Source organism: Megalops cyprinoides, chromosome 11 (genome assembly GCF_013368585.1).
Source record: "Megalops cyprinoides isolate fMegCyp1 chromosome 11, fMegCyp1.pri, whole genome shotgun sequence".
NCBI classification, from domain to species: domain Eukaryota; kingdom Metazoa; phylum Chordata; class Actinopteri; order Elopiformes; family Megalopidae; genus Megalops; species Megalops cyprinoides.
The window spans coordinates 4,119,373-4,147,023 of record NC_050593.1 but is presented as its reverse complement, the minus strand read 5'-3'; the positions used below and the strand labels follow the sequence as shown (position 1 = coordinate 4,147,023).

Sequence of the window (27,651 nt, the reverse complement as noted above, 5' to 3'; positions counted from 1 at the left end):
TAACAACCATACTCCTAGGATTTCAGTTTTGGTTTTTTGACAGGACAAAGTGTTTCTGACAAGAGATGTCCGAGAGAAATTTGGTGATCATTGATCGCAGTTTTGGAACATTATGCCACATTAAGTATTTTAGAATGTCCCGACTTTAGTATGCCTTCAGGCTTTGCTTTGTGTGAGGTACATATAAATGTCAGGAAACCCGTCAGTGCATAACCTCTATTATAGACTGTATGGAGATGCAAGACAGATCCAAGGGGAAACTTATGGAGGCAGGGCAGAATGGAGAGAAATGCGCACTACAATGAGGTGTGGTATTTCTCGTGGACCATTTTTAAATACCGTGGCTCCGTCAGCAGTGACGACAATGGGAAATAAGACAGCCGGCGATCGCCTAGTTCCTACTTTGGGATTTGAATAGAGGGCGTAATTTTTCTGTTTGTACACTTACACAAGGATACTGGACAGCGAATAAAGTTTTCTGTAACTTTATTGTGTCTCTGCTCATTCAAAATAAATATCGCGGCGAGAAACTTAGCTAGAGTTCGGTCGAAACCATTACACCCTCAGTCTGACTTTTTAATTTTTGCGGCAATCAAGACACACAAACAAACTTTATTCAAAATATTAAACTAAACAACAAAAATGCATGTTCAGTCAGGCAGTTTGGGCTCAAAGTAGGCCCCTTTGTTACTGGGCAGAACCGTGGGCCTGGGGCAGCCGCACTCTCTTTCTGGGAGGCACAAACTCTTCCAGTCCACTAAGTGCTCATGAAGGTGGGTGACGCGTTGTGACATGGTGATGTTGCCACCAGTGACACTTCCAACCTTTGCCATGTCCACTGTTCTGAGGGCTTCTGTTGATGCTTTGAATGCAAAGACTCGGTCAGTTCCACAATGACTGCAGCAATTCCTTGTCTCCTCCAGTATAATGGTAATTACGTGAATCAACATGAGTGGATATTTTGATTGATTTATTTGTTGTTTGTCTTTTGTAAATGCATTTAACTTGTTGTAGCATGAATTTTAATTTGCAAATGCATGAAACATCAAATTTCACATAAGAGGATCCCCAAAATAAACATCTTGGGCCAAAAAGGTGTGCCATTTGTTTAGAACTGAAACACTGAGAGGTGTCTGCTAGTTGTTTCTCAATGACACAGTGATAGTGAATTAGAGGGTTTGATACCCACAGTAACAGCATTGCTTGCACCTTTGGAAAATTAAGACCAGTTTGATGGGTGGCTCCATGAGACAAATATCTGCTTTGAAAAAAATAACCAAAAAAAACCTCAGTGCCAGTTTGTCATGCTACAGGTTTCTAGTCTGAGATTCCATCTTTAGTGAAAGCCTTTTCCAAGCCCAGCTGGTTCTGCCATTAAAAATATCTACAATTATTTGGATTAGTGGATTGTTTGAATTATGTCAAGAAAAGGTTGCATAGATTCAAACCCTTTTCCATATAAAACTGGCATGGTGTAGTTCTACATTAACATTTAAGGGAAAGAGCATTTTGTAGAACCACTCTGCCCACAGAGTACTGATAAAGGTCAACAGTATGCCAGAATAACTAAACTACCCAGAAATAATGTCATAATATAACAACAATTTAATATAATAACCTTTTTGGGAACAATATAACCCGTTATTTTGAATGATCTGGCAACCAGGTATGCATTGTACTGAGTGAGGTTGAAGCATATTTCCTCCAGCATGACAGAAAGGGATGATTTGTTGTGAAGTCTCCTTCACTGAATCGTGGAGTTTTGGAGAGGTGCTCAGGTTTTCAGAATCGCAATAAGCCTCCTTTCCATGGGTCAGAACACTTGTGAAATGTAAGCTGCTCCATCGCTGCAGAGTGACACCAGCGAATTACGCTGCAGTGCAACCCTGCATTTACGATGAAGCGCGAATCATAAATCAAGTGGCGTTCTCTTCCTCTACCCGGCGGTGGACCCCGTATTCATGCACATAATTTCATAACGCCAGATGAATACTGAGGCGCGGTAGCAGATAGACTACTTATCATGATCGCAGTCTTATTCTCTGTGCTCACAGCGACACGGGCTGGTGTGATAGATCAGGGATGAGTTTCAAACATGCGGCGTCTGCTGCGGGGGTAACCTGTGCGCAGAAGTCATGGTGGAGTAGCCACATTTCTGAGCACGGGCGTGGCCCCTGTTTTTGTAGAATTTTCGTAGGCTGGATCTTTTCTTCCAAGCTTCATGTTTCATTGCAAGTATGAAAGAGTACATACAACCAATGAGGGGATGCATACTAGTAAATAGTTTTAACACAGCTTAACAGTCACATAAGCAAAGGAGACTAGCCCCAGTGATCTCAGTTGTGGGTTGTATTTTATATTAAGTCTCCATATATTTTGAAGCATTATTGACATTTATCACATTCCCGCCCTAAATTTAACACGCACCCTCACCCCTTGTAAATTACTTTAGAACAGGCATTGCAAAGTTAAGTTTATAAGTTTAAGTAATGCTTTATAACACTAGTATACCTTTAATAAGCATTTCTAAGAGGTAACTGCATCTACGTAATCAATGTTACCTTAAGAGGATTACCCTATTGAGTTGAATGTGCATCATGTCACATGGTGTAATGGGTTGAAGCCTCCAGGTGACCCCTGGGAATGTAAAGCCACAAAACAATAACAACAATAAATCTTTCATTCCCCTACTGTTACAACTCCTCTGTGTTTTTTGTTTTTTCTTCCTCACAGTGACAAATTGATGCTGCTGGAGTTGGGAGGGTGATGCCATTAATTATGTTGCTAGGTGATGAGATGTCACCCCCCCACACATGGTTTCAGTGAGATCAGGTTACCTCGTCATCTCTGATGAGGACTGAAAACGAAGGACCGCTAACGCTGTGCAGAGGCCCAGAGGTCATGAGCACTGCAGTGATGGCCACTCTCTGGAGAACCTTAGAGAGCGGCTACTCTCTGGGGAGCCTCAGGGCGTACTCACACTAGGCCTGCTTGCCTTGTACTGTGCCCGAGCACGATTGTCCCCCCACCTCACTCCCCCGCTGGCCTGCACTCACATTGTGCTTAACGTTCCGGGCCTGAGCACGCTTACGTCATCATGATGCAAACCTTTTGTGTTGAAGAAAAGCGCTCTCGCACAGCACAATGGAGTTCATTATTGTACTTACTTTGTGGCTTATCTGGAGTCGTTTTGGGCGCGGTGACACACGGCTCTCTCACATGCCTTATAGAGTTATGCAACGCAGCAATTTTCAGTTAATCGTGCTGCATATATAGGAAGATTTTTATGGAGGCAGCTGATGTTTCACTCATTATGCTAAGGGACAGACCAATATTTTGTGTCAGATTTGTGTCAGATTACAGTAGCCGAATCACAATAATGTTAGCAAATGTTAACCAGTTAGGGCTACTACTTGTGTGCACGCTACTGTCATCATTACAACAACAAACATCTCCTATTACTACTAGGATAGTACACTTTTCAATTCATTCAAGAATATTTGGGTTATTTAAGAATTGTTTGGGTTATTCAAGAATATTTGGGTCTGGTTCTCACATTATTGATGAACGTGAATTGTAGTCGGCGAGTAAATCTCCACATTCCTCCCTCAATGTCAGCTGCCTCCGTAAAAATCTTATACGTGCAGCATGATTAACTGAAAATCGCTGCTTTGCATAATCGATGCTAACTGGCTGGGGAGCTAACATTAGCTATCTAGTGATAGATTTGACAAACATAGCTAATTAGCTAACAGGCTACCTATCTGAACAATTGTTGAAGACTAGCTGCTTAAACAGGTCGGCTGCTTCATTTGTGATACTCTGACTAAGCCCCTGTGTGCTTTGTGGGGATGCACAGAGTTATTTTTAGGTATAGATCTACAGAATTAACCAATCAAAAATCATTTTGGAGGTAGCCATCTTATTATATTTAAGAAAGTCAGCTAGCTAATCAAATGATGGTTTAAAGGATTTATTATGACTGGGCGTGTAACTAACAGATATCCAGCTAACTGTTGCTATAACGGATATATTTGTTAAATGGGAGAGTCGCATCATTAACGTCATGTTAAGTTCCGTGCTCGGGTAAGGTTAGCGATCATGCTATATGCGTAACGTGCCCAAGTCAAACTGAACTGTGCCCGAGCCCACCTCTTCAAGCAGGCCCAGGCAAGGTACGGAGCAATCACACTAGTCAAACGAACTGGACTTTGGGGGTCAAACGTGCTCAGGCACGGTACAGATTGACTAGTGTGAGTACACCCTCAGTGAGCTGTACAATGGGCTAATCTCTGGGGAGCCCCAGTGTGTGGGGTGGGGGGGGGGGGGGGGGGGTTGTAGTGTGGTCATGGGGAGGAGTGGGGGGACATTGTTTTGGCATTGCACTGCATATATGACTCTTGGTTCTTGGCTCCAAGCTGGATTATCAAATCCATTTTCATACTTCAAGTAATTTGTCCTGTACCTTTCATCAAATATTAAAAATCTTCAGCCACGTTTTTTCATAAAATATGAAAGTCTACAATAAAATCCGTTTTGCTTATTTTGATTTGGAAAAAAACAGAATTGAAACAAAGAATATATAGAATATATTGAATTTAGCTGCTTTTGATCAAGGACTGTTTTCTTCCATGAGATGACTATGTCTTATCTTCGTTTCCCTGATGAGGAGCTGTAAACTTAATCTGCCCTGGGCTCTGGTATCACGTTAAGATGGGTATTTGCACTTGCTCAGGCATTTTGGCAGAGGGTAATGAGCCATGTGCAAATGGATGTTGACATTTCAAAGTCTGACAATTTAACACGACACGGAGAGCAAGCAGGTAAAGATCTCACTCACAAAATGCTCCATCGTTTGCTTGTCTCGCCGCCTTCGCAATGCAGGGACAAACTCCATAGTGGAGCCAAACCGAGAATCTCATCCATCCGAAAAAGCAAACACATGTACAAAATAAGATGTTTTGACATTTGAGAGAGCACGCATGGTAAGCCTTCTGTTTGCAATGGGGATTTCATTTTGAATAAGCCCTTTGGTTCGACTTTATCTGACCCATTCATACAAATTCAACTCAAATATTTGTGCTATATGTTTTTTGGTAATCCATGGTTGGTTAGAAGATAGTTTATATAATTATGCATAACACATTAATACAAGAGGAAGGAGGACAATGGAATGTGGTATACCCTGTGCCACATGTGATGTCATTATTAAAGTATGTCCTCAGCCCAAGGCCTGGACTTCAGCTTGATGAATTTGTTAACTTCACAGCAACAATCCAGGGGTGATAACCAACAGTACAAGTACAGCTTCATGTAGTGGCATATTTTGGGAAACGGAAAGTGCCAGAGATGTGCCTGGCAGCCAAAAGAGGGAATTAACCTTGATTCAAGATCAGGCGATACAAGCCATAAAACAAAGAAAAAAGAAAACAACATAAAATGTGAAAAAAAAAACCTTCTTCAAGGACCAAGGGCAAACGGCTTAACAGCAGATGATATGGGGATAAGGAGATTATACTCCTCCTAACAAAGTGATTTGGATTTCACCCTGAAAACCTTCATGTTTCTAATTACTGCGGGTAAGCCGTTTACGGGGCTGGTCTCCAAAATTGCTGAAATTCGGCGTCACTGGCATCGCGTGCGGAAAACCCAGCCACACACAGCGATGAAACAAAGATTGGAGCTAGTGCTGTCACTGCATGAGATAGAGTTAAAGAAATGAAGGCACCTACATCCAGGCCAGGTACTGTGTTTAAAGTAAAAAAAGATCTTTTATCAGGACTGAATGAGCAAATTGCCAAATAGGTGTGGTTAAAAATCTCTGTGACATTTTGTGATGTTTGAAGTCATTTTTTTGTGTCATCAACCCTTTCGCATGACATGACGCATGTTACGTTTCAATGGTTTGTTATGTTTCCATTAGCGTTATTAAGCTTCTCATAGTTTTCACTGTCGCATTTGCTATACTTTGTAACATTAAATCACTGTTTCCTTAAAGCTAACCTTAGCTAGAATTTTTTCATTCTAGTGTATATGCGAAAGGGTCAACAGTTTATGCATGTCCACCCTGCTTTTTGAATAAAAGTGTTATTGATATGATAGGAAATCACAAAGCTGTGTTATCTGGACCAGCAGGTTGATGACTTCAGCCATGTCACACCTTGATCTGTGGTTGGGAATAAAGATGAATGACTGCTGAAATAAAGGTCACAAGGTGTTCCTGATTGCTGAGCACTACACAATAATGTAAAAGACCTGACTGCAATTAGTCAAAAAAAAAAAAATAAACTACATTTTCCATCTACATGAATACATGATATAATTGCATAAGGATTTTCTGAAAATTCTTCTCCCAAGTCTTTGTTTGGAACTTCAATAACAAATGATATGTCCTTATGTATTTTGGATAGACCACATAAACACATGAGTTAAAACAGTTGGTAAAAACCTGGTTTCTCAGGAACCAAGTCACATGAATAAGAAGCTAAGGCACCGGAATTCAACTGAGGCATAAATGTACGACTAAAATGTCATTGGTGTTAATGGTATAATATGAAATCCATATGTCCAGAAAGCCCAGGAGAGTCCACTTTTTTGATTTTAACCAGACGTTTTTGAGATTTTTTTAGAATGTTGTGCAGACAGCCTCAGTGACATCATCACAGCAGCCAGATACAACCTCTGAGACCCAGCCAAGGGAAGAATGCTTGCATGCACTCAGAGGAGGGTAGCGATCAGTTTCTTAGGAGCCCATTCTCCCCCAGGTGATCCATGATCGCTGCTTGGGGTCCCCATTTTAAACTGCGTCTCAGCAAGCAATTCCCAGAGGTGCATTATGATTTGACTCACAGATGCAGATATCAGAATAAACCGACAGCAAGTCAAAAAAACATGCAGAGGGTGATTTCATGCAGAGAGTGACTCTGCCCTCTGGAATACTGTTCCCTTGTGACTGGTCTTAAGCAATAACTGGCTGTAGATGGATAGATAATATCTATTCATATTTCATATAGCTGGGGGATATTTTTAATTACATTTATAACTCTGAAGGCTATCAAAGCCATTAATAAACAGATGGTTTCCACGGTTGATGAGTTCTGCATCAAAGATATTTGAATTAGTTTTTTCAAACTAAATAACACAATATAATAATATTATTGTCTTAAAATATCATGCTCAAAATCCATTTTCTCATAGAAAATATAATCAAACATACCTAAGCACCTGATAATGGACTTTAAACCCCTGTAGATATTTTATTTGATGATTATATTTATTATTTATCTCTTAGAAAATAATGGGAATGATTACAAACATCAAAACCAGTTAGCAGTGAACACAAATCTTTGGGGCAAGGGGTGCTGCCTCCAGTTTTGAAATCTTCCTGGTTGCAGGATTATTGTGGGGCAGTGACAGATTTTGGTACCTATTGGCCAGGTGTAGTTGTGTAGTCTTCTATTTGTGCCCGTGCAGGTAGCCTTAAGCTTTCTAAGGATCTGCCACTGCAGGAGATGGCGGAATCAATACCAGGGGAACGGCCATCTTAGCAGCAGGCGATTTGAGCTGTCCTTGCCTGACAGCCCTCTCAAAAGGGATCTTGAGCGGAGGACGGGCGCAATCACGGTGCCTATTATTAGCACCGGTCACACGCGTGATAAGAATCAGGCTCGTTAAGAGGCGCAAGATCACCAGACGTACTCTGTTATCAAGAGGTGCTTCAGAATTCCTTGGAAAGGGGAGGGAAAAAAACCAACATAATGCATTTGTGCCAGAAAGAACAGGAATTCCAAAGGTTTCAGTCAGAAGTCACTGCATTACAGAGGCTTTATCTTAGTGGATTCTATTGAGCCTTTTCTATCAAAGGCCAAGTGCAAGCTGCTGCTTGCATATCCACAGAGCCTCCACAAACAGTGGGGTGAAATGAAACCTGTGTTATCTTGATGAAGTGCTCACAAGCAATAAAAACCATCAGAAAACATGAGACACTTGAAGGTTAACACAAACCTCTTCCCATGACCAAAAATAGATGCAACGGTGTACTTAGAGACCAGACATCTTTGTACAGAATAATAGAGATGTTCCCCAATGTCTTTCAAGGATGACATGAACAGTTTTTAGATGATAGCTGTGCGGGGCCCTGACAGAATCAGATACATGCATTTCTTTTCTCTCAGAAATGCTAATTATTTTATTTATGAATATTTTTACTTGGCTTTTGCTCCATCCTATTAAGTTTTGGCCCATGCTAAAAACGTATATTTCTCAGGATGAAGTAATGTTTCTCAGATTTGTTTTTGTAGCAGAAAACAGCAATGTCCCTGGTACACATTAAATGTAGCAAAAGAAAAACTATGCATAACAATCCATGGGAAATGTGAATGTCATTGCACATCCAAGTCTGTCATTTATCTTTTGATCTATTGGTGTGTTGTTGTTTTTTTTTTTCTCAGGTTTCCTTCAAAATAGGGATGCACGATGATATCGGCACAACATCAGTATTGGCCAATAAAAACTTAAGAAATTAATTATCGGCATCGGCAGATATGAAAATTTCTGCCGATGTGCCTGACCAATAAGGTGACGTGTTAACTATGCGCACGTGATGACGCTAAATGTTTATTATGAGTGCCAGCAACAAGCTTCAACATGTCAGCTGTATGGAAGTATTTCAAACCTGAAACACCTAACAAAATTGCTATTTGCAATGCTTGTAAAGCACCAGTGATGCGAGGATGGGTAAAATATATAGCTAAGTTTCTCACCCTGTGAGGATGCTAGCTGTGTGCTGCTAAGCTTCTCTCTGCTTCCGGAGGGGAGGGGCATCTATATATATATATATGCAGCATATCGAATATCGACAAAAATCCAATATCGTGCATCCCTACTTCAAATTAAAAACTTCAGTTTCAGCCTCAAATTTCTCCAAAAACCCTCTTTAGCTGACTGTACAATAGGATGCATCTTTAACTATTGTATTCTCTCTTTCTCTGTGTCTGTGCATGCATGTGTGTATGTGTCTGTGTGCTCGTGTTTGTGTGTGTGCCTGTGCTTGTCTTTTCTCAGGATCTTGTAGACACAGGGCCAGAGAGGAACTGGAAGGGCATCGGCATCTCTCTGCTGGTCATTGTGGTGGTCCTTTCCCTCATTGGCCTGGCGATCGTCCTGCTGTCCAAAGGTCAGAGGTCATCAGTGAGAGATGTCCTGAAGGCCAGCATGTTGGCAACAGCAGAATCAGCAAGCTGATAATCTCCAGCTTTTGATTGCTTGGCATGGATATGAATCACACCATCTTAAACAAAGATCACCCATTTGCAGCTCATCTCTTTTAACTTGAATGCACCTAAGGCGGTCCTGTCTGGCAGCCTTTGTGCTCTTCAGCATGAAAATGATGTAGCTGAAATAAAAAAGCTAGTAGGCTTTAAAGTCAGATATGATCTCTGATCTCTTTATTAAAAGCGAGATGACCGAATGTAACCTGATCATTTTATTAGTGCTAAAATTCCTCAATGTGAAGTATGAGCTGCGGCTCCTGTTCCTTACGAGACAGGATGGAGTTAAAACAAAGAGACAGCTACAGAAGGGGTGATCCCCGGGAAAACTGGAAAGCCTGCCAATCCACTGCATTGCTTCAGGGCCCTCGCCAGTGCAAAAGAAAGCTGTCACCTACCCCTGTTCGTAGTTCACTGGCTGCCACCATTGTACCATGATCACTGCAGACTGATGTGGTCAGTGCACCAAACTGCAGATCCAAGTGTCATGGGTCAGAACCTCGTGTAGAACCCCGCTATCATGTCCTTCAAGAAACTGTGATATTTTGCTTGAGTGATTAAGTGACGCTTCAGTTGCATAAGTGAACTGATGGATTTGGATTGAGATGTTACACGCTTAAAGTTACCATGGAGTTAAAGTTACCATCTTCTGCAACTTGCATTCAGAAAGCTTATCATTGCTCAGTGACCTTTATTTTAGCATATAGAATGACCTTATCGACCCACCCTGTGTTTGATTTCCGTTTGCATAAATATTGATTTTTTTTATTTCTTTTAACTCAAATTTAATCACAGCGCATATACTTAGCAGATGCCCTTATTGATGCTCGAGGGCAACTCACAGCGGCAGCATTATGTGTGTGTTCTTATCTTTTTAAGTAAAGCATTATTTTGTACAAATATGGTACAAAGCAGTTGCTGCAGAGTGATAATTGGAGAGTGCAGTGCAATGCTTTTCTCAAGTAAGCATGGCAGTAACATTCAATGGGATTTGAGCAAAACTCTTCATGATGCACCGGCCAGTTCTTCTTTCTGCTCTGCATGTACTCAGGATTCAGAATGCTATCTTGCTATTAAAGAGGCCCTGATAAGGGGCATTAGAGCGCTGGTTTGTCTTCCATTCATCCAAAATTGAAGCACTTCAATACTGATAACTTGAACATTTTAGTGTGTTTGTCTCAGCAGTGTGTTGTTACTTCCTCACCTGAGTATGATTCTTTGAGAGGTGACCTCAGGGAGCCAAGAAAACCTCCCAAAACATTCTGCAATGATTAATATTCTAGCTGTAAAATACTTGTTCTTATTTAAAGGACTCAATGGCTATTCTCTTTAAAAGAATTCCTCATATATATATATATATTACACAGCCTACACATGTCATTTAACATGCATTTGAGCATAAAAAAGAAGTTATTAGAATTTATATTGGATCTATATTTACTGTAAAAAAAAACTATATGTATATGTAATTCTATATGTGCACCAATCAAGAGTCCTTAAAAAGCCAGATATATCTGTGCTTAAATGAAATCCAACTAAGCACTTTCACTGGGTTTTCATGGTCTATGAAGAAAAAAATGACCTCTAAATAATAATAATAACTCTAAAAAGAACAGCTTGCAATGGTATCCTGTGAAATTGTACATTTATTGCTCAGCCTCCATCACCATAAGCCAACCTCCCATTTTATGTCAGTGCCAACATCATTTGGAGCCCAGTGTCATGACATTACAGAGGGCACCTGCTGCTGAAATGCACCCCATTAAAGTTAAAGCAGTCCTTGGACAGACAGTCTGCCAAGTCTAATGCTGACTGGGACAGTTTTCAGTGTTGGATTTGGCCTCTCTCACTCACTGTTCTTTTATGACACTAGAACAGCCTAATCACTCAGATCTGCCTGTTCCTTCAGAGCCAGTGAGCTGGAAGAGAAACAGACAGCCCAATTGTGGGAGCTTCAACCTCCCACTGACCTCTCTCACAAGGAGATTTGGAGGAGTGTTTTGTCCTGACATTCACCTCTGGGGTATTACAGCATTTGTGTCATTAAATATCTTCCCCGGGAAACATGGGCCACATTCAACTGTGTCTAACATCAGTTCCAGCTAGATAATATAATATAGCCGAGGCCAGAGCGTTGAATACGTGCGCATAGAGAGGGCAGGTTTTCAAAACCAAGATGGCACTTGAGGGGATTGGAATCATGGGCTGGTGACCACAGCTTTACGGTGTTTATCATTTTCAGAGTTCCCTGTTTTGATTTGCTCTGTTTCCAGAGATACAGAAGAATTGCATCCCTGCTGAGCTGCACAAGGAGTGTTCATTTCACTTGAACACTTGCACTTTCATTTACAGTGCACATCTCAATTGGCTGGTGATAATAACAACTATGCTTATATACATACATATATATAATCCTCCTTGATTAACAATAAAACAAATAATTCACTAAATAATTGACACCAATGTGTAAATAGAGTAAATTATTATGCTCGTGAAACAGCGCAGATTGTCTGTAGTTTGTGCGCTATTGAGAAAGCTACAGCATGAGGTTGTTTAATTAACAAGGATGACAATTTGAACAATTAAGTGGCAAGTAATCCCAAAGCTTTCTCTTAAATGTTTCACATTATAGCTTTCTTGTGTAACAAAATTCAAATTACAAAACGGAGCTAAATTTAGTTACATCGATTTAAATTACTGAGAATAAACTTTAAGGTTAGGTTGAGTGCAATGAACAATAACGTTCAGAACACAGACCTCACAAAAGCTGTGATGTGTCATGAGCATTTAATGTAATTTAAATCGATAAATGCCATCCTTGTTAAACAATCTCACGTTGTAGCTTTCTCAAGCACACAAACTACAGACAATCTGCGCTGTTTCTTGAGCATAATCATTTACTCCATTTACGCGACTGGTGTCAATTATTATGGGCGGCAGTGTAGCATAGTGGTTAAGGAGCAGGACTCGTAACCGAAAGGTTGCCGGTTCAATCCCCGCTGGGGCACTGCTGCTGTACCCTTGGGCAAGGTACTTAACCTACAATTGCCTCAGTAAATATCCAGCTGTATAAATGGATAGCATTGTAAAGTACTGTAACCTATGTAAGTCGCTTTGGATAAAAGCGTCTGCTAAAATGAATAAATGTAAATTATTCCGTAAAATATTTGTTTTCTCTTCCTTGATTAACAATAAAGGGGAACAGGTTGAAAGTAATGATAGATTTAAATGTAATATTTCAGCCTCCCCTGTTTCCAGATCACCAGCCGCCACTGATATATATATATATATAGCTATAGGTTGTGGCACTTAGTCATTGTGTTTATGCTTAACTTTAATTGCATTTGCAAAGTGTTTTTGTCTAATTAACTTCTATTAATTATTTTTAGTAGTAGTAGGTTCAGTAGCAGTATATATTTATTTATTCATTTATTTAATATTATAAAATCTGTCTATGTCATGTCATTTCCTCATTTCAGATGACAGTTCCAAATCTCTGGGATCCAGGCTGACACTGGACGACCTCTTTGAGAGAGACTTCCTGGTGCATGACCCTGAAGCACAATGGGTGAACGGTGAGAGTCTCACTGCTGTTGCTGCCAGAGCGTGACCCACTTCTGAAAAAATCATAAACCTGTTTTAACAAATCTGTCCAAGACAGGCGATTAACTCAAGCTAGTCAAAACTATCGTATGACCAGGGGTCCACGTTTCCTTTCTGCTGGTGGCTGGGGTTGCAGAGAGGAAGAATGAACTGAAACCATGCTTACTAGGGGTCCAGATTTAAGGTGCTTGGTCAGAAGCTGTTGATCCTGACCACGCTGACATTACATGATGTAACCTTTGCATAATGCTATAGGCTGTTGTTCAGTGGTAGGAGGTCCAAAGTCAGAATGGAGCCATCCCACCACAATCTGCATTTCCACTCCTGACTGCGACTGCATACATTGCTATGGCATGTATCTTCAGTCAGTGTATGTAGTAGTAGGTAATAAAACAATCATTCCCCAAAAGACATATTTGGCCAGTATGATTTATGACAACTGTGTCTCTTTGAAGAGTTTGTTTGGCAGATTGTATGGCTTCACCGCCACAATTTGTTAATGATTGCAACTCAAGCACACTTAACTCTTGCTAACACAAATACTATGTGGTAGAGGTGTAAAGTAATAGATTTCAAGTGCTCTTTTTACTTTACTTGGGTAGTTCAGGCATATTTTGAATAAATGATTCTACTTTTTACTCCTTTTCTGTCTTCAGACTTTGTTGTATTCCATTTTCAAAGCAATACAACACATGTTCATTATTGCATGCCACATCAACAGCTATTCACGGAAAATAACTGGAGCCACAATATTGGCTAAGTCTCTCAACCCATCATCAGCCTTGCAAGTCAGGAGGCAATAGAATCAATATCCCACACCAAATTTGAGTGATTTTTTTTTGCACGTTTTGGCCCAAGGCAGTTTCACGCAGGCTTGGTTTTGTAGCTAACTGACTAAGCATTACATTAACAATGGACTCTAGTGTAGGTGGCCACTATTATGGACAGAGATCACATTTAAGAGATATGTAATACTTGCTACATGATGGCTTGCTTCGTACATGAGATAGAGAACAAATGAGAACTACATGAGAACAAAGGAACATTTTGCCTGTGTGTTCTCCCTTTTTGATGAATGCACATGACATTGTACAGGACAGCTCAAGTAGCATAAAGGACAGGAACTACACTTGAGTAATTTATATTTCTACACAAAATTTACGCAATAATTTTCATTCAGCATGGATTTGCGCACTAAATGGTTCCCAAAAAGTGGCAAAGTACTGCTACTTGAGCAGTTTTTTAATGAGGTACTTTTTCTTTCTTATTTCCAGGAGAAACACTTCTCACATTGATTCTCTCTTAAGTAACAGTACTTCTACTTGAGTAGGATTTTTAAGTAGTCTTTCAAGCACCGCTGCATGGTGACAAATGAAACAATGGGAACTCTGGCTTCCTCCTTATTTACACATTTATACTACCTTCATTAACGCTGGGCTAAAAAATCAACAATGCTTTTTTAATGGTGTATAATGCAGTCATTAAGTTGGGCTTTTAAATGAATGAGCATTAATTAGTGAATTCTCAGTTTTCCCCATTATTCTGACTTCACTTATGGGCATATTTCTAAATTGAACAGAAGTTCAACATTTAGCAAGCCTGAATAATATTTTTATTACTACTTTTCTTACTTTTCTGGCTGTGAACATGATAAAAGACCAACTGATTTTCCTTAATTTATTTTTCACTATCACAACAGATAAAATCCTGGGTGGGTTGGTTCACATTAAACCCACTTCTTGTAATAAAATAGAAATTTATGGAGCCAAATCATTAAAAGTTTGAACATGAACTGAAATGACTGAGCAATGTAAATTTAATTAACACTCAGTGATGAAGTGTGTTGTTTTTCCTGCTAATGTTAACGCCTTTACCTTTTTCATATTCCGATATTTCTGCTGTAGAAAGATGAAAATTACCATAATTTTATGATGACCACAAAGTTTTAGTTTATGTTTTTTCCTTTTAGGAGTCAAAAAAACCTGTGCTTTCTCATTGACTCCGTTAAAGGCATTGACCACATTTAAAAACATCTGCTTGCATCTTTGTGATAAATGGCCTTTCTCCTTTAATCAAGGTTTGTAAACACTGTCCATCTGTTCCCATTTACCGAGAGAGCAAAAAAAAAACCCACTGTGCCTGGCAACAGTCTCCGCAGAGGTGCGATGCACCCTTGTATCCTCTGAGCATCTTTTGCATTTTGCTATTGTTTTCCATTCTGGAAAATTTTTGTTTTTGCATATGTTCCCCTCCTCCATTTTATGTTGGTCCTCCCACAGTCTCTCTGATCAGAATTATCATGTTAATGAAGTGGTTTACATTCTCGTGTTATGGGATGCCTGTGGTTTAGGATTTGAGTACTTCAGAGGTGAGGACATTCAAGCTGTCTCCCCTTCTGCTGTGGAGCTGTGGGTTTTCATCTCCAATGCTGAGGAATTCTGCCCCCGATCAATCGTTAGCAACCGTCGTTGGGTGACTCTTCCCATTTAAAAGACGTATGGAAAATGCTCCACCCAATGGTCTCTAGTGCCATCAATCCTGTTTACTCCATTGCTTCAGCCAGTTAATAATATCAGTGGATGGTGCTTGTATTGAGAATTAATGAAGTGGCTGATTTGTTATTAATAGACTCATTCACTGGGTTCCTTCCACTTTCCTTCTGTCATAGGAAAGAGTCACCACACATAGGCCTCGGAGGTAGTGTGTAATAGGAGTATATATTAATTTAATGACATCTGTCTGGTCTGGAGGCCTTGAAGGTCAAATCCCCCTGCTATTGTTAAACACTGGCCAATGGGAGGCCAGTAAACTCACTGCTGAACAAGCCCTGGGCATCTGAGCAATCAGCCTTCATTAACATTATCTGGAAAGGATTGGGCAAAAATATGAATACAGTATGTGTGTGTGTGTGTGTGTGTGTGTATGTGTGTGCGTGTGTATGTGCGTGTGTGTGTGTGTGTGTGTGTGTGTGTGTGTGTGTGTGAGTGTATGTGCATGTCTGTGTGTGCCAAGAATCCACACCCGTACACACACAAACAAAATTGTCATTGTATGAACACGCGCAACCATGAATTGTAACAAATCACAGCTCATGGATGTAAAAGCCAATCCAATCTGTATGTGAAAATCAAACTTTGCAGGCAATCTATTGAGACATGAAACATGAAGTTTGTTTGGTCGGCAAACAGGCTGTCTTGGCTTTGCCAACATTTGACTTTCTCATATAAAAATCTACAAAATGTGTCACACATGAGTTTCATACATGAGACAGCACTTACTGATGAGAGAAAATTACTGATGAGAAGTTTATTTTAAAACTTAACTAGTGGAACAAATTCAATTCAATTCAATTCAATTCATTTTTATTTGTATAGCGCTTTTTACAACACAAGTTGTCACAAAGCAGCTTTACATTGTTCCCAGGCCTGAGACCCCCTGAGAGCAAGCCAACAAGGCAACAGTGGCAAGGAAAAACTCCCTATCAGGAAGAAACCTTGAGCAGAACCGGGCTCATGGGGGGGCCCATCTGCTTCTGGGCGGCACTGGGCAGATAGAGTTAGACACAATATTATGCAATGTACATTTGTTATTGACAAACAATAGCAGTTAACAGTAGAGTGATTATAAGAATGTCTCCTAGGATGTCCGGGTCTTGGAATGCAGTTGGCTTTGATGGGCAGGGCAGCGAGGTAGCAGGACTGGAAAACGAGATGAGACGCTTGGGCTACAGCTCCGGACAGGAGCCCGGAGCAGGGAATAGGAAGCAAACAGAAAACAGTGGTTAGTGGATGATAAGAATGGCAGGGATGTAGAACAGAGAGGCAGGAGAGGAGGGGCAGAGAAAAAGGTGTGCAATAAGGAAAGACCCCGGCAGGCTAACATTATGGCAGCATAACCTAGGGGACGGGAGGCAAGGGACCGGCATAGTCATGAGGGCGACCCTAAGACGGTCAACACCAGATCACGGCACAGGGTCCATGAAAGCAATGACCACTTAGTCCACCAGAGACTCTATGATCCACGCCAGCACCAGGCCATGTCCCTCAGCTGAAGGATTTACTATATAGATATGTTTTGAGCCTAGACTTAAAGGTGGAGAGAGAGTCTGTTCCCCGAATCTCAGAGGGTAAACTGTTCCACAGGAGAGGGGCTTGATAGGAAAAGGCTCTACCGCCTACAGTAGTTTTGCCCACTCTTGGAATGGTGAGAAGCCCGGCATTTTGGGAGCGAAGGGCTCTCTGCGGAAGATATGGATGAAGAAGGTCCTTAAGATAGGGGGGGGCAAGCCCATTTAAAGCCTTAAATGTGAGTAAGAGTATTTTAAAAATGATCCGGTATTTAATAGGTAGCCAATGGAGAGAGGCCAGAACTGGGGTGATGTGCTCAAAGCGTTTAGTTTTAGTTAAGATTCGAGCAGCTGCATTTTGCACCAGCTGAAGGGGTTTTAATGAGACGTTTGCACATCCTGACAAGAGGGCATTACAGTAGTCTAATCTGGATGTTACAAAGGCATGGATTAGTTTTTCAGCGTCGTTAATTGATACGATTTTCCTGATTTTAGCAATATTTCTCAGATGGAAGAAGGCAGTCCTAGAGGTGTTAGTTATGTGAGTTTCAAAGGAGAGCTCGGGATCAATAACAACACCAAGGTCTTTGATGGCTGCACTCGGGGCAAGGGAGACACCATCAAGGTCCAATGTAAAATGAGTGAGTTTGCTCCTGATTGAATTTTGGCCTATGACCAATATTTCGGTTTTGTCCGGGTTGAGGAGGAGAAAGTTTCGGGCCATCCAATTCTTTACATCTGTTAGGCAGGCCTCCATGTTTGAAATATTCAGAGGGACATCGGGTTTGACTGATATGTATAACTGAGTGTCGTCCGCGTAACAGTGGAAATTAATGTCATGTTTACGGATGATATCGCCAAGAGGCAGCATGTATAACGAGAAGAGCAGAGGTCCAAGCACAGATCCTTGAGGTATACCATATTTTACTCTGGAACGAGCGGAGGATTCGTTGTTGATGGAGACAAACTGATATCGTTCTGATAGATAAGATCTAAACCAAGATAGGGCATGTCCACTTATGCCAACCAGGTTTTCGAGGCGGTCAAGGAGGATACAATGATCGATGGTATCAAAGGCTGCACTTAGGTCTAGTAGCACAAGAAGAGAGACACAGCCATTGTCACAGGAGAGTAGAAGGTCGTTGAGCACTTTCAGGAGAGCGGTTTCCGTACTGTGGTGAGGTCTAAATCCGGACTGGAAAACTTCCAAAATGTTGTTAGAGTGTAAAAAGGCACAGAGTTGCTTTGATACCGCTTTTTCCAGAATTTTGGAGAGGAATGGAAGGTTCGAGATGGGCCTATAGTTTGACAGGTCATTGGGATCAAGATTAGGCTTTTTCAGAATAGGCTTGATAACTGCTACTTTAAAGGGCTGAGGTACGTGTCCAGACATAAGAGAGGCATTGATAAGATTTAATAGTGGTGTGCCAATTGCAGGCAATAGCTGTTTTAGGAAGCCAGTTGGTATGGGGTCAAGTTGGCTGGTAGAGTTATTAGATGAATTGAGAAGAGAAGAAAAGTCGCCAAATTCAATGGGTATAAAAGAGTCGAAGCGCGGGGCGGGCCTAATAGACATGTCTACATAATCTGGAACGGGACTGGCCAGGCAGGAACCAGAAGTTGATGAGAATTTTTGTATTGTGTCTCTTATCTTTAAGATTTTACTGTCAAAGAAGTTCATGAAGTCACTGCTACTATAAATTGCTGGTATGGTAGGGTTAACTGATGCAGGACTCTTGGTTAATCTGGCAATAGTGCTAAACAGGTACCTAGGATTGTCCTTGTTTCTCTCAATAAGAGTAGAGAAATATTTGGATCTGGTAGCTGTGAGGGCATGCTTGTAATTTAGGAGACTTTCCTTCCACGCCAGGAGAAAAACCTGTAGTTTGGTGGAGCGCCATTTTCTTTCGAGTTTTCGTGTGGCTTGTTTGAGAGCACGAGTATGGTCGTTATACCAAGGTGCTAGCTTCTTGTCTGTGATTTTCTTCCTTTTGAGGGGAGCAACGGCGTCTAGAGTTTTACGCAAAGTAGAGTCGATTCTGTCCGCGAGTAGATTAATTTCAGTTGAGCTGGGGTTTGAACATAAACTAGAGGAGATTTCGTTGTGCAGGTAGTATGATGTAGGGAGCTCGTCGATAAAGGCATTTGCTGTAAGAGAGCAAAACGTGCGCCTGGAAGAAAATCTAGGCTCCGAGTATGTGAAGCACGTTAGTGGTAAATTGAAAGAGATGAGATAGTGGTCGGATAACACAGGATTGTGTGGCATGATTTCCACCTGGTTAATGTCTGCTCCATATGTGAGGACCAAATCAAGAGTATGGTTGCGGTAATGTGTGGGTTTGTCCACAGCTTGATAGAGTCCAATGGATTCGATGATGGACAAAAATGCTGTTCTGAACGGGTCATGTTCATTATCCATATGGACATTAAAGTCGCCTACTATTACAGCTTTTTCTATATTGACAACCAGGTCAGAGAGAAAATTGGCAAATTCCGATAAGAAAACACTGTAAGGGCCAGGTGGCCTGTAAATTATAACAAGGGTAAATAGCTGAAATGCAGTCTTGTCAGGATGTGCAAAGCTAAGTACTAATAGTTCAAATGAATGGAAGTTATAGCCAGGTTTAAGGGTGGCACAGAGTTTGGAGCTGTGTATAGCAGCAACGCCGCCACCTCTACCAGTAGGTCGAGGGACCTGGTGATTACAATAACTGGGAGGAGTTGATTCGTTGAGAGCAACAAAGTCATTAGGTTTAAGCCATGTTTCAGTCAGGCATAAGATATCAAAATGGTGATCAGTAATCAATTCGTTTGTTAATAAAGCTTTAGGTTGTAGCGATCTGATATTTATTAACCCAATCTTAAGGACCATTTGTCTACAGGTAGTACTTTCAGGTTTGGCAGACTTAATTTTTATTAAATTATCAGCACAAATGCCCCTACTGGATGTTTTTAAGAAGTTTGGGACGGAGGGTCGTGGAACAGACACTGTCTCTATGGGATTTTTAAGTGGTGGTTCCAGGGAAAAAGCAGACAACTGTGTAGGACAGGAAGTCTGCTGCCTGGCCATGGCCCTGATTAGTCAAGGTTTAGTGGAATTCAGACTATGATCTATGTTACTAGAGATGATAGCTGCACCCTCCCTTGAGGGGTGGATGCCATCTCGTTTTAAAAGACCAGGCCTCCCCCAAAACTTGTGCCAATTATCTATAAAACCCACGTTGTTAGAGGGGCACCATTCAGACAACCAACGATTAAGTGACGTTAATCTGCTATAGATCTCGTCACCGCGCCGCATGGGGATGGGGCCAGAGAAAATTACTGAATCCGACATTTGTTTGGCAATCCTGCACACCGACTTAATAGTTAACTTTGTTACTTCCGATTGCCTCATGCGAACATCGTTAGCGCCGACGTGAATAACAATTTTTGAGTATTTCGCTTTACTTTTACCTTTAGCTTTAGCCAGCACTTTCAAATTGGCTTCAATGTCGGAAGCTCTGGCTCCAGGAATGCAATTGACTATGGTCGTTGGTGTCTCTACGTTCACGTTTCTAAGAATTGAATCGCCAATAATCAGGGCTCTTTTAACAGGCTTCTCAGCAGGTGTGTTACTGAGGGGGGAGAACCTGTTGGAAACGTGAACCGAGGGTTGGTGGTGCACCGGGGGCTTGCGCTTGCGTCTATTTTCCCGAACCGTAACCCACTCGCCTTGCTGCGAAGGCTCTGCCGGGGTTGAGCTAGGGGAAAGGTGACAAATGTCACCTTCTGTAATTACAATATGTTTTTCAGGGCATAGGTACTTCATACTACATACAGTACTTCATTCATACATAAATGCACACACAAAGACATACACAGAGACACAGAGATGCAACACAAATTATTCATGCAGTTCATCACTTGAGTGCCGTAAGTGTTCATGGGTAAACTAGATAATGAAACAGAATATCATTATTTTTAATGATAACGGTTTGTGAGACCTCCTTGAAGTGCAATGGCAGTGTGTACACGAGACTGCAGTTCACGTGCCCGCTGATTTAATCAAAGGTTTTAGTAGAATCATTAGCTCCAATATAACTCAGCACAATCTTGCATTCTTCCCTTTGAATTGCAAGCTTTGTTGTGCTCAGGCTGAAACAGGGGCAAACCAGACACAGAACAATAACTGCATGAAGCTGCTGTCCACCATTGTGAGTATGCAAGTACGCTTGTAACTAGACAATCGTCTGTTCAAATCCCAATTAAGGCTACTCAAGCTTTTCAATCAAATATGTAGTAACTATTATAAATTTTGCTTATTGTTCTTATAAACATTTCCTTGCATATTATTGATTTGAGGGCAGCGAGGTAGCAGGACTGGAAAACGAGATGAGACGCTTGGGCTACAGCTCCGGACAGGAGCCCGGAGCAGGGAATAGGAAGCAAACAGAAAACAGTGGTTAGTGGATGATAAGAATGGCAGGGATGTAGAACAGAGAGGCAGGAGAGGAGGGGCAGAGAAAAAGGTGTGCAATAAGGAAAGACCCCGGCAGGCTAACATTATGGCAGCATAACCTAGGGGACGGGAGGCAAGGGACCGGCATAGTCATGAGGGCGACCCTAAGACGGTCAACACCAGATCACGGCACAGGGTCCATGAAAGCAATGACCACTTAGTCCACCAGAGACTCTATGATCCACGCCAGCACCAGGCCATGTCCCTCAGCTGAAGGATTTACTATATAGATATGTTTTGAGCCTAGACTTAAAGGTGGAGAGAGAGTCTGTTCCCCGAATCTCAGAGGGTAAACTGTTCCACAGGAGAGGGGCTTGATAGGAAAAGGCTCTACCGCCTACAGTAGTTTTGCCCACTCTTGGAATGGTGAGAAGCCCGGCATTTTGGGAGCGAAGGGCTCTCTGCGGAAGATATGGATGAAGAAGGTCCTTAAGATAGGGGGGGGCAAGCCCATTTAAAGCCTTAAATGTGAGTAAGAGTATTTTAAAAATGATCCGGTATTTAATAGGTAGCCAATGGAGAGAGGCCAGAACTGGGGTGATGTGCTCAAAGCGTTTAGTTTTAGTTAAGATTCGAGCAGCTGCATTTTGCACCAGCTGAAGGGGTTTTAATGAGACGTTTGCACATCCTGACAAGAGGGCATTACAGTAGTCTAATCTGGATGTTACAAAGGCATGGATTAGTTTTTCAGCGTCGTTAATTGATACGATTTTCCTGATTTTAGCAATATTTCTCAGATGGAAGAAGGCAGTCCTAGAGGTGTTAGTTATGTGAGTTTCAAAGGAGAGCTCGGGATCAATAACAACACCAAGGTCTTTGATGGCTGCACTCGGGGCAAGGGAGACACCATCAAGGTCCAATGTAAAATGAGTGAGTTTGCTCCTGATTGAATTTTGGCCTATGACCAATATTTCGGTTTTGTCCGGGTTGAGGAGGAGAAAGTTTCGGGCCATCCAATTCTTTACATCTGTTAGGCAGGCCTCCATGTTTGAAATATTCAGAGGGACATCGGGTTTGACTGATATGTATAACTGAGTGTCGTCCGCGTAACAGTGGAAATTAATGTCATGTTTACGGATGATATCGCCAAGAGGCAGCATGTATAACGAGAAGAGCAGAGGTCCAAGCACAGATCCTTGAGGTATACCATATTTTACTCTGGAACGAGCGGAGGATTCGTTGTTGATGGAGACAAACTGATATCGTTCTGATAGATAAGATCTAAACCAAGATAGGGCATGTCCACTTATGCCAACCAGGTTTTCGAGGCGGTCAAGGAGGATACAATGATCGATGGTATCAAAGGCTGCACTTAGGTCTAGTAGCACAAGAAGAGAGATACAGCCATTGTCACAGGAGAGTAGAAGGTCGTTGAGCACTTTCAGGAGAGCGGTTTCCGTACTGTGGTGAGGTCTAAATCCGGACTGGAAAACTTCCAAAATGTTGTTAGAGTGTAAAAAGGCACAGAGTTGCTTTGATACCGCTTTTTCCAGAATTTTGGAGAGGAATGGAAGGTTCGAGATGGGCCTATAGTTTGACAGGTCATTGGGATCAAGATTAGGCTTTTTCAGAATAGGCTTGATAACTGCTACTTTAAAGGGCTGAGGTACGTGTCCAGACATAAGAGAGGCATTGATAAGATTTAATAGTGGTGTGCCAATTGCAGGCAATAGCTGTTTTAGGAAGCCAGTTGGTATGGGGTCAAGTTGGCTGGTAGAGTTATTAGATGAATTGAGAAGAGAAGAAAAGTCGCCAAATTCAATGGGTATAAAAGAGTCGAAGCGCGGGGCGGGCCTAATAGACATGTCTACATAATCTGGAACGGGACTGGCCAGGCAGGAACCAGAAGTTGATGAGAATTTTTGTATTGTGTCTCTTATCTTTAAGATTTTACTGTCAAAGAAGTTCATGAAGTCACTGCTACTATAAATTGCTGGTATGGTAGGGTTAACTGATGCAGGACTCTTGGTTAATCTGGCAATAGTGCTAAACAGGTACCTAGGATTGTCCTTGTTTCTCTCAATAAGAGTAGAGAAATATTTGGATCTGGTAGCTGTGAGGGCATGCTTGTAATTTAGGAGACTTTCCTTCCACGCCAGGAGAAAAACCTGTAGTTTGGTGGAGCGCCATTTTCTTTCGAGTTTTCGTGTGGCTTGTTTGAGAGCACGAGTATGGTCGTTATACCAAGGTGCTAGCTTCTTGTCTGTGATTTTCTTCCTTTTGAGGGGAGCAACGGCGTCTAGAGTTTTACGCAAAGTAGAGTCGATTCTGTCCGCGAGTAGATTAATTTCAGTTGAGCTGGGGTTTGAACATAAACTAGAGGAGATTTCGTTGTGCAGGTAGTATGATGTAGGGAGCTCGTCGATAAAGGCATTTGCTGTAAGAGAGCAAAACGTGCGCCTGGAAGAAAATCTAGGCTCCGAGTATGTGAAGCACGTTAGTGGTAAATTGAAAGAGATGAGATAGTGGTCGGATAACACAGGATTGTGTGGCATGATTTCCACCTGGTTAATGTCTGCTCCATATGTGAGGACCAAATCAAGAGTATGGTTGCGGTAATGTGTGGGTTTGTCCACAGCTTGATAGAGTCCAATGGATTCGATGATGGACAAAAATGCTGTTCTGAACGGGTCATGTTCATTATCCATATGGACATTAAAGTCGCCTACTATTACAGCTTTTTCTATATTGACAACCAGGTCAGAGAGAAAATTGGCAAATTCCGATAAGAAAACACTGTAAGGGCCAGGTGGCCTGTAAATTATAACAAGGGTAAATAGCTGAAATGCAGTCTTGTCAGGATGTGCAAAGCTAAGTACTAATAGTTCAAATGAATGGAAGTTATAGCCAGGTTTAAGGGTGGCACAGAGTTTGGAGCTGTGTATAGCAGCAACGCCGCCACCTCTACCAGTAGGTCGAGGGACCTGGTGATTACAATAACTGGGAGGAGTTGATTCGTTGAGAGCAACAAAGTCATTAGGTTTAAGCCATGTTTCAGTCAGGCATAAGATATCAAAATGGTGATCAGTAATCAATTCGTTTGTTAATAAAGCTTTAGGTTGTAGCGATCTGATATTTATTAACCCAATCTTAAGGACCATTTGTCTACAGGTAGTACTTTCAGGTTTGGCAGACTTAATTTTTATTAAATTATCAGCACAAATGCCCCTACTGGATGTTTTTAAGAAGTTTGGGACGGAGGGTCGTGGAACAGACACTGTCTCTATGGGATTTTTAAGTGGTGGTTCCAGGGAAAAAGCAGACAACTGTGTAGGACAGGAAGTCTGCTGCCTGGCCATGGCCCTGATTAGTCAAGGTTTAGTGGAATTCAGACTATGATCTATGTTACTAGAGATGATAGCTGCACCCTCCCTTGAGGGGTGGATGCCATCTCGTTTTAAAAGACCAGGCCTCCCCCAAAACTTGTGCCAATTATCTATAAAACCCACGTTGTTAGAGGGGCACCATTCAGACAACCAACGATTAAGTGACGTTAATCTGCTATAGATCTCGTCACCGCGCCGCATGGGGATGGGGCCAGAGAAAATTACTGAATCCGACATTTGTTTGGCAATCCTGCACACCGACTTAATAGTTAACTTTGTTACTTCCGATTGCCTCATGCGAACATCGTTAGCGCCGACGTGAATAACAATTTTTGAGTATTTCGCTTTACTTTTACCTTTAGCTTTAGCCAGCACTTTCAAATTGGCTTCAATGTCGGAAGCTCTGGCTCCAGGAATGCAATTGACTATGGTCGTTGGTGTCTCTACGTTCACGTTTCTAAGAATTGAATCGCCAATAATCAGGGCTCTTTTAACAGGCTTCTCAGCAGGTGTGTTACTGAGGGGGGAGAACCTGTTGGAAACGTGAACCGAGGGTTGGTGGTGCACCGGGGGCTTGCGCTTGCGTCTATTTTCCCGAACCGTAACCCACTCGCCTTGCTGCGAAGGCTCTGCCGGGGTTGAGCTAGGGGAAAGGTGACAAATGTCACCTTCTGTAATTACAATATGTTTTTCAGGGCATAGGTACTTCATACTACATACAGTACTTCATTCATACATAAATGCACACACAAAGACATACACAGAGACACAGAGATGCAACACAAATTATTCATGCAGTTCATCACTTGAGTGCCGTAAGTGTTCATGGGTAAACTAGATAATGAAACAGAATATCATTATTTTTAATGATAACGGTTTGTGAGACCTCCTTGAAGTGCAATGGCAGTGTGTACACGAGACTGCAGTTCACGTGCCCGCTGATTTAATCAAAGGTTTTAGTAGAATCATTAGCTCCAATATAACTCAGCACAATCTTGCATTCTTCCCTTTGAATTGCAAGCTTTGTTGTGCTCAGGCTGAAACAGGGGCAAACCAGACACAGAACAATAACTGCATGAAGCTGCTGTCCACCATTGTGAGTATGCAAGTACGCTTGTAACTAGACAATCGTCTGTTCAAATCCCAATTAAGGCTACTCAAGCTTTTCAATCAAATATGTAGTAACTATTATAAATTTTGCTTATTGTTCTTATAAACATTTCCTTGCATATTATTGATTTGATGTATGTTCCAAGAAATGGTAATTAATTAATAAAATCTTTAAAAGAGCACAGATATTGTCCAAACATCTCCTTTGTCCTGCTCTGTGGAAGAATAACATACCAACTGACTCTTTTTCCCCTGTGTTCACAGCTGTGAAGCACGCAGGGTGATGGTGACATCCCTTGCTGCCTTTTCTCCCCAGCTCTGCATAACACCCTGTTTCAAACGAAGGTTGCGGGCTTGTTTTTCACCGTTGGTCATGGAACTTTTTTTATAATTTTTTCCCTCCACAACCTCCTTCTGATCTCATTGGGACAATTGCTCTGTCAGGTTGCTTAGCTGCGCTTTAGAACTGTACTCCTGAAACCGGATGTATCACGAGTTTAAAGCGTAGCTGCGTGTTAAGCTAAACGTGATTGCTGTGTAACAGCACGCACAGGTTATATATATATATGTGTGTGTGTCGCTTAATGCTTAAAACGATCTGTTTACGTTTTCTGTGTCCTATTTACGTTCCGTTCGTTGGACGTTGTGCGAACACCATACTATATACAGTAGGCCTATATGGTATACGGTGTACTGTACCATTATACGCCTGGCAGCTCAATCGCTTTATTTCCATGAGACATGAGATACACTTGTTGTGTGTGGGAAGCGTTGCCTTCACTACGTCCAGTTATGTGCACTACGTCCCGTTCTGCGATCGGGATTTTTAAACTTTATTATAACCTTATGGGAATACAGATGTATATGCGAACGGATGTTGTCCGAATGGACGTTAAGCGGCCCATGACTGTTGGTTGAAAATTGACGGTGTTGCACGGCGCAAAAATCCTGATGATGAATAAAGAATGCACTATTAAGATTAAGTGTGTTTTGTCTGTCTTTGTGATTAGAAGAAAACAGCCTAAAATTTTTTCGAAGAAGATGTACTTAAGAAGGGCTTAAGAAGCCACGTAACTTCTTCTGCAACATGCGCGTTTAAAACCGTTAAACTCTAAACTGCAGCTAAGCTAAGGACAGAGCAATTGCACCATTCTGTTTTGATGTTGGAATGTCCTGTTTGTTTGTTTCTTCTCGGCAAGCCCTTAAAGGGAGGCTGCGGTGGAAGTGCCTTTGTTCGTGTAATTAACCTACTGTGAGAATTCAGTTGACCCCCCCCCCCCCCCTGCAGGAGGGAGGAGGGGTGTGAACTCAGCAGAGACATCCATCAACAACCCACCCTACCCCCTTTCAAACTTTGGTCAGATCACATTTTTTCAGTATGTGCATACTAAGTGGTACAAATGGACATGGGATTTGCTTTGTGGGACATGCTGTATTCATGTGTTAGGCACAGTTCATATTAAATTCACAGAGATTACAGAGCTGTGTTAGAGAGCATGGTCAGGACCTCTGCTCATAGATGACTGTCACTGCAGTAACATTTTCCTTACTGTCAAATGATTGTTTCAAGACAATGTCAGATAAAGCAATTTTGTTCTTAGTTATTATTGTTATTATTATTCTAACAAACTTTTTCCACCTTGAAAGATTTTGAAATAAGAGGAAGAATAAGAGGAATAAGAGGAAAATAATCTTGAAATTAGGGGAAAATGTGGCTAGCTCATGAGAAACAGCTTGTTGGGTCCTCCTTCTTCATGGAACAGACCATGCTGACTTATT

The 27,651-nt window shown here is 41.6% G+C and overlaps 1 protein-coding gene across 1 annotated transcript in view; it reads left to right on the top strand.

Moving 5' to 3' along the window:
• Positions 1 to 8,559: 8,559 nt before the first annotated feature.
• The window catches only part of LOC118785798 (inactive dipeptidyl peptidase 10-like), a 70,120-nt gene continuing 51,028 nt past the window's right edge, over positions 8,560 to 27,651 (top strand). The window contains exons 1-3 of the mRNA XM_036540734.1: positions 8,560 to 8,577; positions 9,064 to 9,175; positions 12,749 to 12,844. Of these exons, the coding sequence (XP_036396627.1) occupies positions 8,560 to 8,577; positions 9,064 to 9,175; positions 12,749 to 12,844 (226 nt within the window). The remainder of the gene's footprint in view (positions 8,578 to 9,063; positions 9,176 to 12,748; positions 12,845 to 27,651) is intronic.